This window comes from Coregonus lavaretus, assembly GCF_964263955.1.
Source record: "Coregonus lavaretus genome assembly, contig: HAP1_SCAFFOLD_204, whole genome shotgun sequence".
NCBI classification, from domain to species: Eukaryota; Metazoa; Chordata; class Actinopteri; order Salmoniformes; family Salmonidae; genus Coregonus; species Coregonus lavaretus.
In genome coordinates this window covers 26,346-39,319 of record NW_028163741.1, presented here as the reverse complement: position 1 = coordinate 39,319, position 12,974 = coordinate 26,346, and the positions used below count along the sequence as shown (strand labels likewise).

The window sequence follows — 12,974 nt, the reverse complement described above, 5'->3', positions numbered from 1 at the left end:
AGTATGTTATGGAAACTGTGGACTATCTCTGAGAACATGTAGACTTCAGTATGTTATGGAAACTGTGGACTGCCTCTGAGAACATGTAGACCTCAGTATGTTATGGAAACTGTGGACTGCCTCTGAGAACATGTAGACCTCAGTATGTTATGGAAACTGTGGACTACCTCTGAGAACATGTAGACCTCAGTATGTTATGGAAACTGTGGACTATCTCTGAGAACATGTAGACTTCAGTATGTTATGGAAACTGTGGACTGCCTCTGAGAACATGTAGACCTCAGTATGTTATGGAAACTGTGGACTGCCTCTGAGAACATGTAGACCTCAGTATGTTATGGAAAGTGTGGACTGCCTCTGAGAACATGTAGACCTCAGTATGTTATGGAAACTGTGGACTGCCTCTGAGAACATGTAGACCTCAGTATGTTATGGAAACTGTGGACTGCCTCTGAGAACATGTAGACCTCAGTATGTTATGGAAACTGTGGACTACCTCTGAGAACATGTAGACCTCAGTATGTTATGGAAACTGTGGACTATCTCTGAGAACATGTAGACCTCAGTATGTTATGGAAACTGTGGACTATCTCTGAGAACATGTAGACCTCAGTATGTTATGGAAACTGTGGACTACCTCTGAGAACATGTAGACCTCAGTATGTTATGGAAACTGTGGACTATCTCTGAGAACATGTAGACCTCAGTATGTTATGGAAACTGTGGACTATCTCTGAGAACATGTAGACTTCAGTATGTTATGGAAACTGTGGACTATCTCTGAGAACATGTAGACCTCAGTATGTTATGGAAACTGTGGACTATCTCTGAGAACATGTAGACCTCAGTATGTTATGGAAACTGTGGACTATCTCTGAGAACATGTAGACCTCAGTATGTTATGGAAACTGTGGACTACCTCTGAGAACATGTAGACTTCAGTATGTTATGGAAACTGTGGACTATCTCTGAGAACATGTAGACTTCAGTATGTTATGGAAACTGTGGACTACCTCTGAGAACATGTAGACTTCAGTATGTTATGGAAACTGTGGACTGCCTCTGAGAACATGTAGACTTCAGTATGTTATGGAAACTGTGGACTGCCTCTGAGAACATGTAGACTTCAGTATGTTGGACTACAGAACATCTTGGATAGACATGCTCTCACCATAAAAAAAAAAAAAAAGGGGAGGTATGATATTGTGTCTGTAACTTTCTAACTCATTGTTATTCACGATTAATTCAGGACTATCTGTAATCATGATAGTATCCACATTCATGTAGAAGTGTTTAGAAACATAATCCTTATTTATAATAAAAGTGACTCCAAAATGACACAATACATTATTCATTTGTATTGGGCAAATTATCTAAAACACAACCAAAACAAACAGCAAATTGATCCAACAAAAAATGTCACTGTCCCAATACTTTTGGAGCTGACTGTATCTGGGGAACAGTGGGTCATGGTGGGTCGTAGAAGAATCTACTGCATTAGACCTGCATCTCATTGACTGGGGAATGGTGCACACAACAGTAGCACAACCTCAAAAAAAATAACAGAATATATATCAACTACATTTCATTTTGTTGGTTAAGGTAGAATATAACATAGAACAAGCTTCAATAGGATCCATGCATAGGTACTAGCTTGAGAGAACATGACAGTCCTCGAAGACACCCAGCGAGGCTTTAACTCGGAGTAAAGGCACCTTTACACGACAACACGGCGCTGTAAAGAACCACAGAAAATAACATCACCATTCACTGTCATCAGAGCAGAATAATGCTGTGTGATGTCGTGAAATGGGAGGGACGAGAACTGATGTCATGCTGGTTGTATCTGAAGTGCTAAATAGAGACCTCTCATAACGGGTGATGATGACATTAACAGTCACTACATCAGGTCTTCTTGCCCAGGTGGGCCCACATCACTTCTGGTGGGGGTCGAAGGGGGGAGAGGATAACTGTTCCCAGACCAATCTAACCTCATGCGACACACCCACACACAGATGAAGTTATGACATCATCCTGACACTTGTCTGTGACTGGCCAGCATGGAAATGACAGGACCGTGTTTCCTCTTTCTCATCCAATGACCAATAGCAGCAGCCTCGCAGAGTGTTCATTCTCTTCTTCTGCTGAAGTCAAGAGAATGCCAACCTGTCTATAACCTCTTTTTATAACCCGTCTATATTGCCAATCAGTCTATAACTTCTCAATAACCTGTCTATAACCTCTTTATAACCCGTCTATATTGCCAACTTGTCTATAACTTCTCAATAACCTGTCTATAACCTCTGTATAATCCGTCTATATTGCCAATCAGTCTATAACTTCTCAATAACCTGTCTATAACCTCTTTATAACCCGTCTATATTGCCAACTTGTCTATAACTTCTCAATAACCTGTCTATAACCTCTTTATAACCAGTCTATATTGCCAACCGGTCTATATATCGGTAATGCTTTTTGCCTTTAGCAAACTCTTCTTCTTCTTCTTCTTCTTCTTCTTCTTCTTCTTCTTCTTCTTCAAAGCATTCCAATAGTCACAATATGAGTGAAATGAATAAAGGACCATCATCAGCAATACAATGTGAACGTTGTTCAGTCAGTCAGGGTCAGGGGAGGAGGACAGACACAGATACTCATCTCTCCTTCCTTTGTCTTAATGTTGTTTAGTGGTGCTCCATACTGTACTGTCACTGAGGCCCACAACCAATCAGAAGAGGTTCAATTCCAGTGGGAGGAGTCAGTCAGTCGGTCCACCATGTCTGTCCATCGGCAGGCAGCGACCAGGCCAAGCACTCACAACAGATGGGTTGTTGGCAGTGTGGTGAGTCTCCTGGTAGGTTGTGGGTAGTGTGTTTTGGACGCAGCAGACAGCTGGTGGAGGTATGGCCTGGTGGAGAGTAGGGGCCCTGTAAGGGCTGAGAGGATTGGCCAACCTAGGCTGAGGAGAGGGGAGAGAAGGGAGGAGAGGAGGAGAGAAGGGAGGAGGAGAGTGGAGAGGAGGAGAGTGGAGAGGAAAGGAGAGGAAGAGGGAGAGGAGAGGAGAGGAGAGGAGAGGAGAGGAGAGGAGAGGAGAGGAGAGGAGAGGAGAGGAGAGGAACAACACATAAATCATCTAATAAAGAGTTAAACCATAGACAGACAGACATAGTTAAGGTTATAGTCAAAACCATATAGACAGACAGACATAGTTAAGGTTATAGTCAAAACAATGGCTGCTCAGGGTTATAGTAAAATATATACTACAGAGTTACTGGTTTATAGTAACAGGTCTGGTGGACATTCCTGCAGTCAGCATGCCAATATCATGCTCCTTCAAAACTTGAGACATCTGTGGCATTGTGTTGTGTAACAAAAGTGCACATTTTAGAGTGGCCTTTTATTGTCCCCAGCACAAGGTGCACCTGTGTAATGATCATTCTGTTTAATCAGCTTCTTGATATGCCACACCTGTCAGGTGGATGGATTATCTCACTAACAGGGATGTAAACAAATTTGTGCACAACATTTGAGAGAAATAAGCTTTTTGTGCGTATGGAACATTTCTGGGATCTTTTATTTCAGCACATGAAACATGGCCTACAGATCATCAAATCCCTGCTGTAGGCCACTCAGTGCTGGTTCAGTATTACCGTGCAGCATATTGGAGCAGGACACCCTTCCCTACTGCAAAGGAAAACTCAACTTCTACTGTTTCACTATTTCAGCCAGAAACAACATCACCCCACCTAACCCTAATATTCCCAACCACCCCACCGAGCCCCAGATAATGTGCTGCCATAGAACACCCTAGATATTATGCAGCATTATTCAGGCTAATAAACCTGTCCTGCAAGCAGAGTACCTCCGTTGTAGAATATCACTTCAGTACAGAGTCCTATTACACCCCAGCAGGGCTCTGAGTCACAACAGCTGCAGAGTAGAACGGGTCTGTAACAACATGTAGTGACAGTGATAGGGGTCTGACTCACGCCAGATTGGCAGGACTTCATCTTCAACATTGAGGTCAGTTCCTGTCTTGTCACGTTGTCCCGCCTCCATTGCCTCACCCTAGACAACAAACATAAGATATTTCAATATGAAGGTATTGTTAAGTTCACTTGATAGAGAACATACCAAACTGATTTAGACATGCTTGCTACAGAGAGGAGTATGCCGAACGATATATCTCACCACATGAGGGCAAATAGAAAGGACACCAAGGCTAGGATGATGACAGCAAACAGGGCCAGTAATATCACCACTCCCAGACTACCACCATCAACCTCCAAATCTAGAGGAGAAAGAACAGAAGAGAGAGAACAGAAGAGAGAGAGAACAGAAGAGAGAGAGAACAGAAGAGAGAGAGAACAGAAGAGAGAGAGAACAGAAGAGAGTGAACACAGAAGAGAGTGAACAGAAGAGAGTGAACAGAAGAGAGAGAGAACAGAAGAGAGAGAGAACAGAAGAGAGAGAGAACAGAAGAGAGAGAAAACAGAAGAGAGAGAAAACAGAAGAGAGAGCGAACAGAATAGAGAGAGCGAACAGAAGAGAGAGAGAACAGAAGAGAGAGAGAGAACAGAAGAGAGAGAGAGAGAACAGAAGAGAGAGAGAGAGAACAGAAGAGAGAGAGAGGACAGAAGAGAGAGAGAACAGAAGAGAGAGTGAACAGAAGAGAGAGAGAACAGAAGAGAGAGAGAACAAAAGAGAGAGAGAACAGAAGAGAGAGAGAACAGAAGAGAGAGAGAACAGAAGAGAGAGAGAACAGAAGAGAGAGAGAACAGAAGAGAGAGAGAACAGAAGAGAGAGAGAACAGAAGAGAGAGAGAACAGAAGAGAGAGAGAACAGAAGAGAGAGAACAGAAGAGAGAGAGAACAGAAGAGAGAGAGAACAGAAGAGAGAGAGAGAACAGAAGAGAGAGAAAACAGAAGAGAGAGAAAACAGAAGAGAGTGAACAGAAGAGAGTGAACAGAAGAGAGTGAACAGAAGAGAGAGAGAACAGAAGAGAGAGAGAACAGAAGAGAGAGAGAACAGAAGAGAGAGAGAACAGAAGAGAGAGAAAACAGAAGAGAGAGAGAACAGAAGAGAGAGAGAGAATAGAAGAGAGAGAGAACAGAAGAGAGAGAGAGAACAGAAGAGAGAGAACAGGAGAGAGAACAGAAGAGAGAGAGAGAACAGAAGAGAGAGAGAGAACAGAAGAGAGAGAGAACAGAAGAGAGAGAGAACAGAAGAGAGAGAGAGAACAGAAGAGAGAGAGAGAACAGAAGAGAGAGAGAGAACAGAATAGAGAGAGAGAATAGAAGAGAGAGAGAGAACAGAAGAGAGAGAGAGAACAGAAGAGAGAGAACAGGAGAGAGAACAGAAGAGAGAGAGAGAACAGAAGAGAGAGAGAGAACAGAAGAGAGAGAGAACAGAAGAGAGAGAGAACAGAAGAGAGAGAGAGAACAGAAGAGAGAGAGAGAACAGAAGAGAGAGAGAGAACAGAAGAGAGAGAGAGAACAGAAGAGAGAGAGAGAACAGAAGAGAGAGAGAGAACAGAAGAGAGAGAGAACAGAAGAGAGAGAGAACAGAAGAGAGAGAGAACAGAAGAGAGAGAGAACAGAAGAGAGAGAGAACAGAAGAGAGAGAGAACAGAAGAGAGAGAGAACAGAAGAGAGAGAGAACAGAAGAGAGAGAGAACAGAAGAGAGAGAAAACAGAAGAGAGAGAAAACAGAAGAGAGAGAAAACAGAAGAGAGAGAGAGAGAACAGAAGAGAGAGAGAGAGAACAGAAGAGAGAGAGAGAGAACAGAAGAGAGAGAGAGAGGACAGAAGAGAGAGAGAGAGGACAGAAGAGAGAGAGAACAGAAGAGAGAGAGAACAGAAGAGAGAGAGAACAGAAGAGAGAGAGAACAGAAGAGAGAGAGAACAGAAGAGAGAGAGAACAGAAGAGAGAGAGAACAGAAGAGAGAACAGACGAGAGAGAGAACAGAAGAGAGAGAGAACAGAAGAGAGAGAGAACAGAAGAGAGAGAGAACAGAAGAGAGAGTGAACAGAAGAGAGAGAGAGCAGAAGTATACACTACCAGTCAAAAGTTTGGACACACCTACTCATTCAAGGGTTTTTCTTTATTTGTACTATTTTCTACACTGTAGCATAATAGTGAATACATCAATACTATGAAATAACACATATGGAATCATGTAATAACCAAAAAATTGTTAAACAAATCAAAATATATTTTATATTTGAGATTCTTCAAATAGCCACCCTTTGCCTTGATGACAGCTTTGCACACTCTTGGCATTCTTTCAACCAGCTTCATGAGGTAGTCACCTGGAATGCATTTCAATTAACAGGTGTGCCTTGTTAAAAGTTAATTTGTGGAATTTCTTTCCTTCTTAATGCGTTTGAGCCAATCAGTTGTGTTGTGTCAAGGTAGGGGGGGTATACAGAAGATAGCCTTATTTGGTAAAAGACCAAGTCCATATTATGGCAAGAACAGCTCAAATAAGCAAAGAGAAACGACAGTCCATCATTACTTTAAGACATGAAGGTCAGTCAATACGGAACATTTCAAGAACTTTGAAAGTTTCTTCAAGTGCAGTTGCAAAAACCATCAAGCACTATGATGAAACTGGCTCTCATGAGGACCATCACAGGAAAGGAAGACCCAGAGTTACCTCTGCTGCAGAGGATAAGTTCATTAGAGTTAACTGCACCTCAGATTGCAGCCCAAATAAATGCTTCACAGAGTTCAAGTAACAGACACATCTCAACATCAAGGAGACTGCGTGAATCAGGCCTTCATGGTCGAATTACTGCAAAGAAACCACTACTAAAGGACAACAATAATAAGAAGAGACATGCTTGGACCAAGAAACATGATCAATGGACATTAGACCAGTGGAAATCTGTCCTTTTGGTGCCAAACGCCATGTCTTTGTGAGACGCAGAGTAGGTGAACGGATGATCTCCGCATGTGTGGTTCCCACCATGAAGCATGGAGGAGGAGATGTGATGGTGTGGGGGTGCTTTGCTGGTGACACTGTCTGTGATTTATTTAGAATTCAAGGCACACTTAACCAGCATGGCTACCACAGCATTCTGCAGCGATACGCCATCCCATCTGGTTTTCGCTTAGTGGGACTATCATTTGTTTTTCAACAGGACAATGACCCAAAACTCACCTCCGGGCTGTGTAAGGGCTATTTGACCAAGAAGGAGAGTGATGGAGTGCTGCATCAGATGACCTGGCCTCCACAATCACCCGACCTGAACCCAATTGAGATGGTTTGGGATGAGTTGGACCACAGAGTGAAGGAAAAACAGCCAACAAATGCTCAGCATTTGTGGGAACTCCTTCAAGACTGTTGGAAAAGCATTCCAGGTGAAGCTGGTTGAGAGAATGCCAAGAGTGTGCAAAGCTGTCATCAAGGCAAAGGGTGGCTACTTTGAAGAATCTCAAATATAAAATATATTTTGATGTGTTTAACACTTTTTTGGTTACTACATGATTCCATATGTGTTATTTCATAGTGTTGATGTCTTCACTATTATTCTACAATGTAGAAAATAGTAAAAAATTAAGAAAAACCCTTGAATGAGTATGTGTGTTCAAACTTTTGACTGGTACTGTATATAGAGATTGATGTATTTATAGACTGATGTACATAGAGACTGATGTATATAAAGACTGATATATATAGAGACTGATATATATATATATATATATATATATATATATATATATATATATATATATATATATATATATATATATATATAGATAATTATATATATAGAGACTGAAGTACATAGAGACTGAAGTATATAGAGACTGAAGTATATAGAGACTGAAGTATATAAAGACTGAAGTATATAGAGACTGATGTACATAGAGAGTAAAGTACATAGAGAATGAAGTACATAGAGAATGAAGTACATAGAGAATGAAGTACATAGAGAATGAAGTATATAGAGACTGAAGCATATAGAGACTGAAGTACATAGAGAATGAAGTACATAGAGAATGAAGTATATAGAGACTGAAGCATATAGAGCAGGGATGTCAATCATACGGCCCGCGGGCCAGAACCGGCCCGCCAGATGGTTCAATCCGGCCCGCGAGACGACGTCCACTTTTTTTTTTTTTAAAGGAACAGATATTCCAAATTTGTCCAGCAGAGGTCGCACTGAAATAACGAGAGATCCTGAAATAAACAGCACGTGACAGCAACGCGCCCAGAATGCGCCATCTGCCGAGCTTGCCTTATCGTTATTAAGCTCTTGTTGTCAAAATTACCCATTGTTGCACCCACATTACCAAAATGTCTTTGTCAAAAAGGAGAAAAGTTGACACAGAGTGCACAGTTTTCCAAGAAAAATGGACTGATTCATATTTATTCACAGAAGTGAATGGGAAATCTGTGTGCTTGGTGTGTAATCAGCAAGTTTCAGTGCTCAAGGAATATAATATTCGGCGCCACTATGAGACTCATCATGGTGAAAAATACAACCATTTGCGAGGACAACTGAGAATAGAGAAGATAAATGAATTGTTAGTGGGTCTGTAGAAACAGCAGTCTGTTTTTACCCGTAGCCGAGAGGTCAGTGATGCAGCGGTGAAAGCTAGCTACCTTATTGCTAATCAGATAGCGTTAGGATCCAAGCCATTTTCTGAGGGTGAGTTCGTGAAAACATGCATGCTGAAGGCTGCAGAAATCGTGTGCCCTGAAAAGCGACAGGCCTTTGCCAACATTAGCCTAACGAGAAACACTGTCGCAGATAGAATTTCAGATCTCTCGGCAGACTTGGAGAGCCAAATGAATCACAAAGTCAAGTCATTTGTTGCATTTTCGGTTGCAATTGATGAGAGCACTGACATTACAGATGTTGCTCAACTGGCCATATTCATTCGTGGTGTTGATGCGACTTTGACAGTCACCGAGGAGTTCCTTGGGTTGGTACCTATGACGGATACTACAACAGCGGATGACATTATGAGCTCTCTCGTTGGAGCGCTGGACAGAGTCGGAGTGGACTGGTCCCGTGCCGTCAGCCTGGCTACAGATGGTGCGCCATCAATGATTGGGAGAAAAGCAGGCGTTGTGACAAAATTCAGAGATAAAGTACAGGCCGCAAATGGAGGACAAGAGTTTTGGACATTTCACTTTATTTTGCACCAGGAAGCATTGTGTTGCAAATCATAAAAAATGGATCATGTCATGGAGGTGGTTGTCCGCACTGTTAATTTCATCCGAGCAAGAGGTTTGAATCACCGTCAGTTTGACAGTCTTCTCAGTGATAAAGACATTACGCATGGCTTGCCATACCACACTGAAGTACGGTGGTTAAGCCGAGGTGCCGTGCTGAAGCGTTTCTTTGAGCTACGAGAGCAAATTGAACAGTTCATGGAGAAAAAAGGCAAACCAGTGAAGGAACTTAAATGCCCAGAATGGGTGCAGGATCTTGCCTTTCTGGTGGATATTACAGAGCACCTGAATAATCTTAACAAAATGTTGCAGGGCCGCAAAAAAGTTGTCACTCAGTATTATGACAGCATACGCGCATTCAAGTTGAAACTGTCACTCTGGGAGACACAACTATCTAGCGGTGACACCGCTCATTTCCCATGTCTAAGAGATGTGCGTGCGACCGGACTTAATGCTGACATGACTCAATACAAAGACAAGATTACAGGATTGCTGCGGGAGTTTGAGCGACGGTTTCAGGTCTTCGGTGAACTTGAGACAGAATTTGCCGTTTTTTGCTCGCCATTCACAGTCAAGGCTTCTGATCTGCCCGCTGACATCCAACTCGAAATAATTGACTTGCAGTGTGAGTCAGGTATGAAGGACAAATTTGCCTCTGTGGGCTTGGACACATTTGATCAGTATCTCTTGCCAGGGTGCCCCAAATTAACAGCCCTGGCTGCAAAGGTTTTATGCATGTTTGGGACTACCTATCTTTGTGAACAGGTTTTCTCTGTAATGAACATCAATAAAACAAAGCTGCGCTCAAGGCTAACACACAAGCACTTAAATGACATTATGAAATTGGCTGCTACTCAGGATTTGACACCTGATATTGATGCAATCGTGAAGGCTAAAAGATGCCAAGTTTCAGGAGCAGCCGGTAGGCCGCAGTGAGAGAAAGAGAGGGGAGGGGGTTAAACAGCGAGTAGGTCAAGTCTAATTGTAAGACTTGTAATGCTCTTTAAGAGACGTTTTGCACTCTGAAGAATACAGTTCTGTGAAAAAATAACATTTACTGTGGTAATGTAATATTTAAAGACCATGAACATTGTGATAACGTTCTTCATGGCTCCCACTTTAGTTTGTGCATAGTGTGGTGAGTCAGATCAGGTGGTCAGAATGTATACTGTACATTAAAATAAGTTAAGTTAATAAGTTAATAAAACAAGTTGTTTTAATCAAAGTGAAATGCCATTTTTCCAGTTCCATAGGCCTATCTGTGAATAAATGTTTTGTGCCTTTGTAGATCCACTGTGATCTGTGAGTTATAATGCACATATGTAGGCTAAATTATAAATTAAGGCATAATATTGAAAAAACAAAGGTAAAGATTTGGAGATGACGTTATTTGTAGGTTATTTTGCTATTATTTTACTGGCCCGGCCCACTTGAGATCAGATTGCGCTGTATGTGGCCCCTGAACCAAAATGAGTTTGACACCCCTGATATAGAGACTGAAGTACATAGAGACTGATATATATAGAGACTGAAGTATACAGAGACTGAAGTACATAGAGACTGAAGTACATAGAGACTGAAGTACATAGAGACTGAAGTACATAGAGACTGAAGCATATAGAGACTGAAGCATATAGAGACTGAAGCATATAGAGACTGAAGTACATAGAGACTGAAGCATATAGAGACTGATATATATATATAGAGACTGAAGCATATAGAAACTGAAGCATATATAGACTGAAGCATATAGAGACTGAAGTACATAGAGACTGAAGTACATAGAGACTGAAGTACATAGAGACTGAATCATATAGAGACTGAAGCATATAGAGACTGAAGTACATAGAGACTGAAGCATATAGAGACTGAAGCATATAGAGACTGAAGTACATAGAGACTGAAGTACATAGAGACTGAAGTACATAGAGACTGAAGTATATAGAGACTGAAGTACATAGAGACTGATATATATAGAGACTGATATATATATATAGAGACTGAAGCATATAGAGACTGAATCATATAGAGACTGAAGCATATAGAGACTGAAGCATATAGAGACTGAAGCATCCTGTTAATTAGATGAGTTGTTGTTTTTCTCCTCGTTCAGTTTTAATGGAGAGATTTAAAGCCATTTGAAGCCAATTAGAGCATTAATCACACATTAATCTTACTGAAAGCTCTGTGGGGAGACACACATCATCAGTGTCTATGAATGAGGAGGACATCTGGCAACAGCAGAAAGAAAACCTCCTGGCTCAAAAAGAGCTCTCTCTCTCTCCTGGCAGGAGTAACTTTCAATAGCCTTTTTCATTCGGTATCAAAAATAACTAACATCCTCCAGCATTGAAACTGGTATTTGATTTGAAGGTTACAGATGGTTGTCCATGTTCTTTAGACTAGTGTCCTGTCCAGGGGGTGTACTGTACATCAAGCTGTCTCACTATAGAAACAGGAGATAGACTAGTGTCCTGTCCAGGGGGTGTACTGTATACATAATAAATATAAATATGCCATTTAGCAGACGCTTTTATCCAAAGCGACTTACAGTCATGCGTGCATACATTTTTTTTTGTGTATGGGTGGTCCCGGGGATCGAACCCACTACCTTGGCGTTACACGCGCCGTGCTCTACCAGCTGAGCTACAGAGGACCACAAGCTGTACATCAAGCTGTCTCACTACAGAAACAGGAGATAGACTAGTGTCCTGTCCAGGGGGTGTACTGTACATCAAGCTGTCTCACTATAGAAACAGGAGATAGACTAGTGTCCTGTCCAGGGGGTGTACTGTACATCAAGCTGTCTCACTACAGAAACAGGAGATAGACTAGTGTCCTGTCCAGGGGGTGTACTGTACATCAAGCTGTCTCACTACAGAAACAGGAGATAGACTAGTGTCCTGTCCAGGGGGTGTACTGTACATCAAGCTGCCTCACTACAGAAACAGGAGATAGACTAGTGTCCTGTCCAGGGGGTGTACTGTACATCAAGCTGTCTCACTATAGAAACAGGAGATAGACTAGTGTCCTGTCCAGGGGGTGTACTGTACATCAAGCTGTCTCACTATAGAAACAGGAGATAGACTAGTGTCCTGTCCAGGGGGTGTACTGGTACATCAAGCTGTCTCACTATAGAAACAGGAGATAGACTAGTGTCCTGTCCAGGGGGTGTACTGTACATCAAGCTGTCACTATAGAAACAGGAGATAGACTAGTGTCCTGTCCAGGGGGTGTACTGTACATCAAGCTGTCTCACTATAGAAACAGGAGATAGACTAGTGTCCTGTCCAGGGGGTGTACTGTACATCAAGCTGTCACTATAGAAACAGGAGATAGACTAGTGTCATGTCCAGGGTGTGTACTGGTACATCAAGCTGTCTCACTATAGAAACAGGAGATAGACTAGTGTCCTGTCCAGGGGGTGTACTGTACATCAAGCTGTCACTATAGAAACAGGAGATAGACTAGTGTCCTGTCCAGGGGGTGTACTGTACATCAAGCTGTCTCACTATAGAAACAGGAGATAGACTAGTGTCCTGTCCAGGGGGTGTACTGTACATCAAGCTGTCACTATAGAAACAGGAGATAGACTAGTGTCCTGTCCAGGGGGTGTACTGTACATCAAGCTGTCACTATAGAAACAGGAGATAGACTAGTGTCCTGTCCAGGGGGTGTACTGTACATCAAGCTGTCACTATAGAAACAGGAGATAGACTAGTGTCCTGTCCAGGGGGTGTACTGTACATCAAGCTGTCACTATAGAAACAGGAGATATGGGCCATTC

General features: G+C 42.1%; 1 protein-coding gene across 1 annotated transcript in view; it reads right to left on the bottom strand.

Moving 5' to 3' along the window:
• Nucleotides 1-1,335: 1,335 nt before the first annotated feature.
• The window catches only part of LOC311117822 (interleukin-6 receptor subunit alpha-like), a gene marked incomplete at its 5' end in the record, with an annotated part of 37,592 nt that continues 25,953 nt past the window's right edge, over nt 1,336-12,974 (bottom strand). The window contains 3 exons of the mRNA XM_084192730.1: nt 1,336-2,956; nt 3,987-4,065; nt 4,189-4,288. Coding sequence (XP_084048856.1) covers nt 2,756-2,956; nt 3,987-4,065; nt 4,189-4,288 — 380 coding nt within the window. The remainder of the gene's footprint in view (nt 2,957-3,986; nt 4,066-4,188; nt 4,289-12,974) is intronic.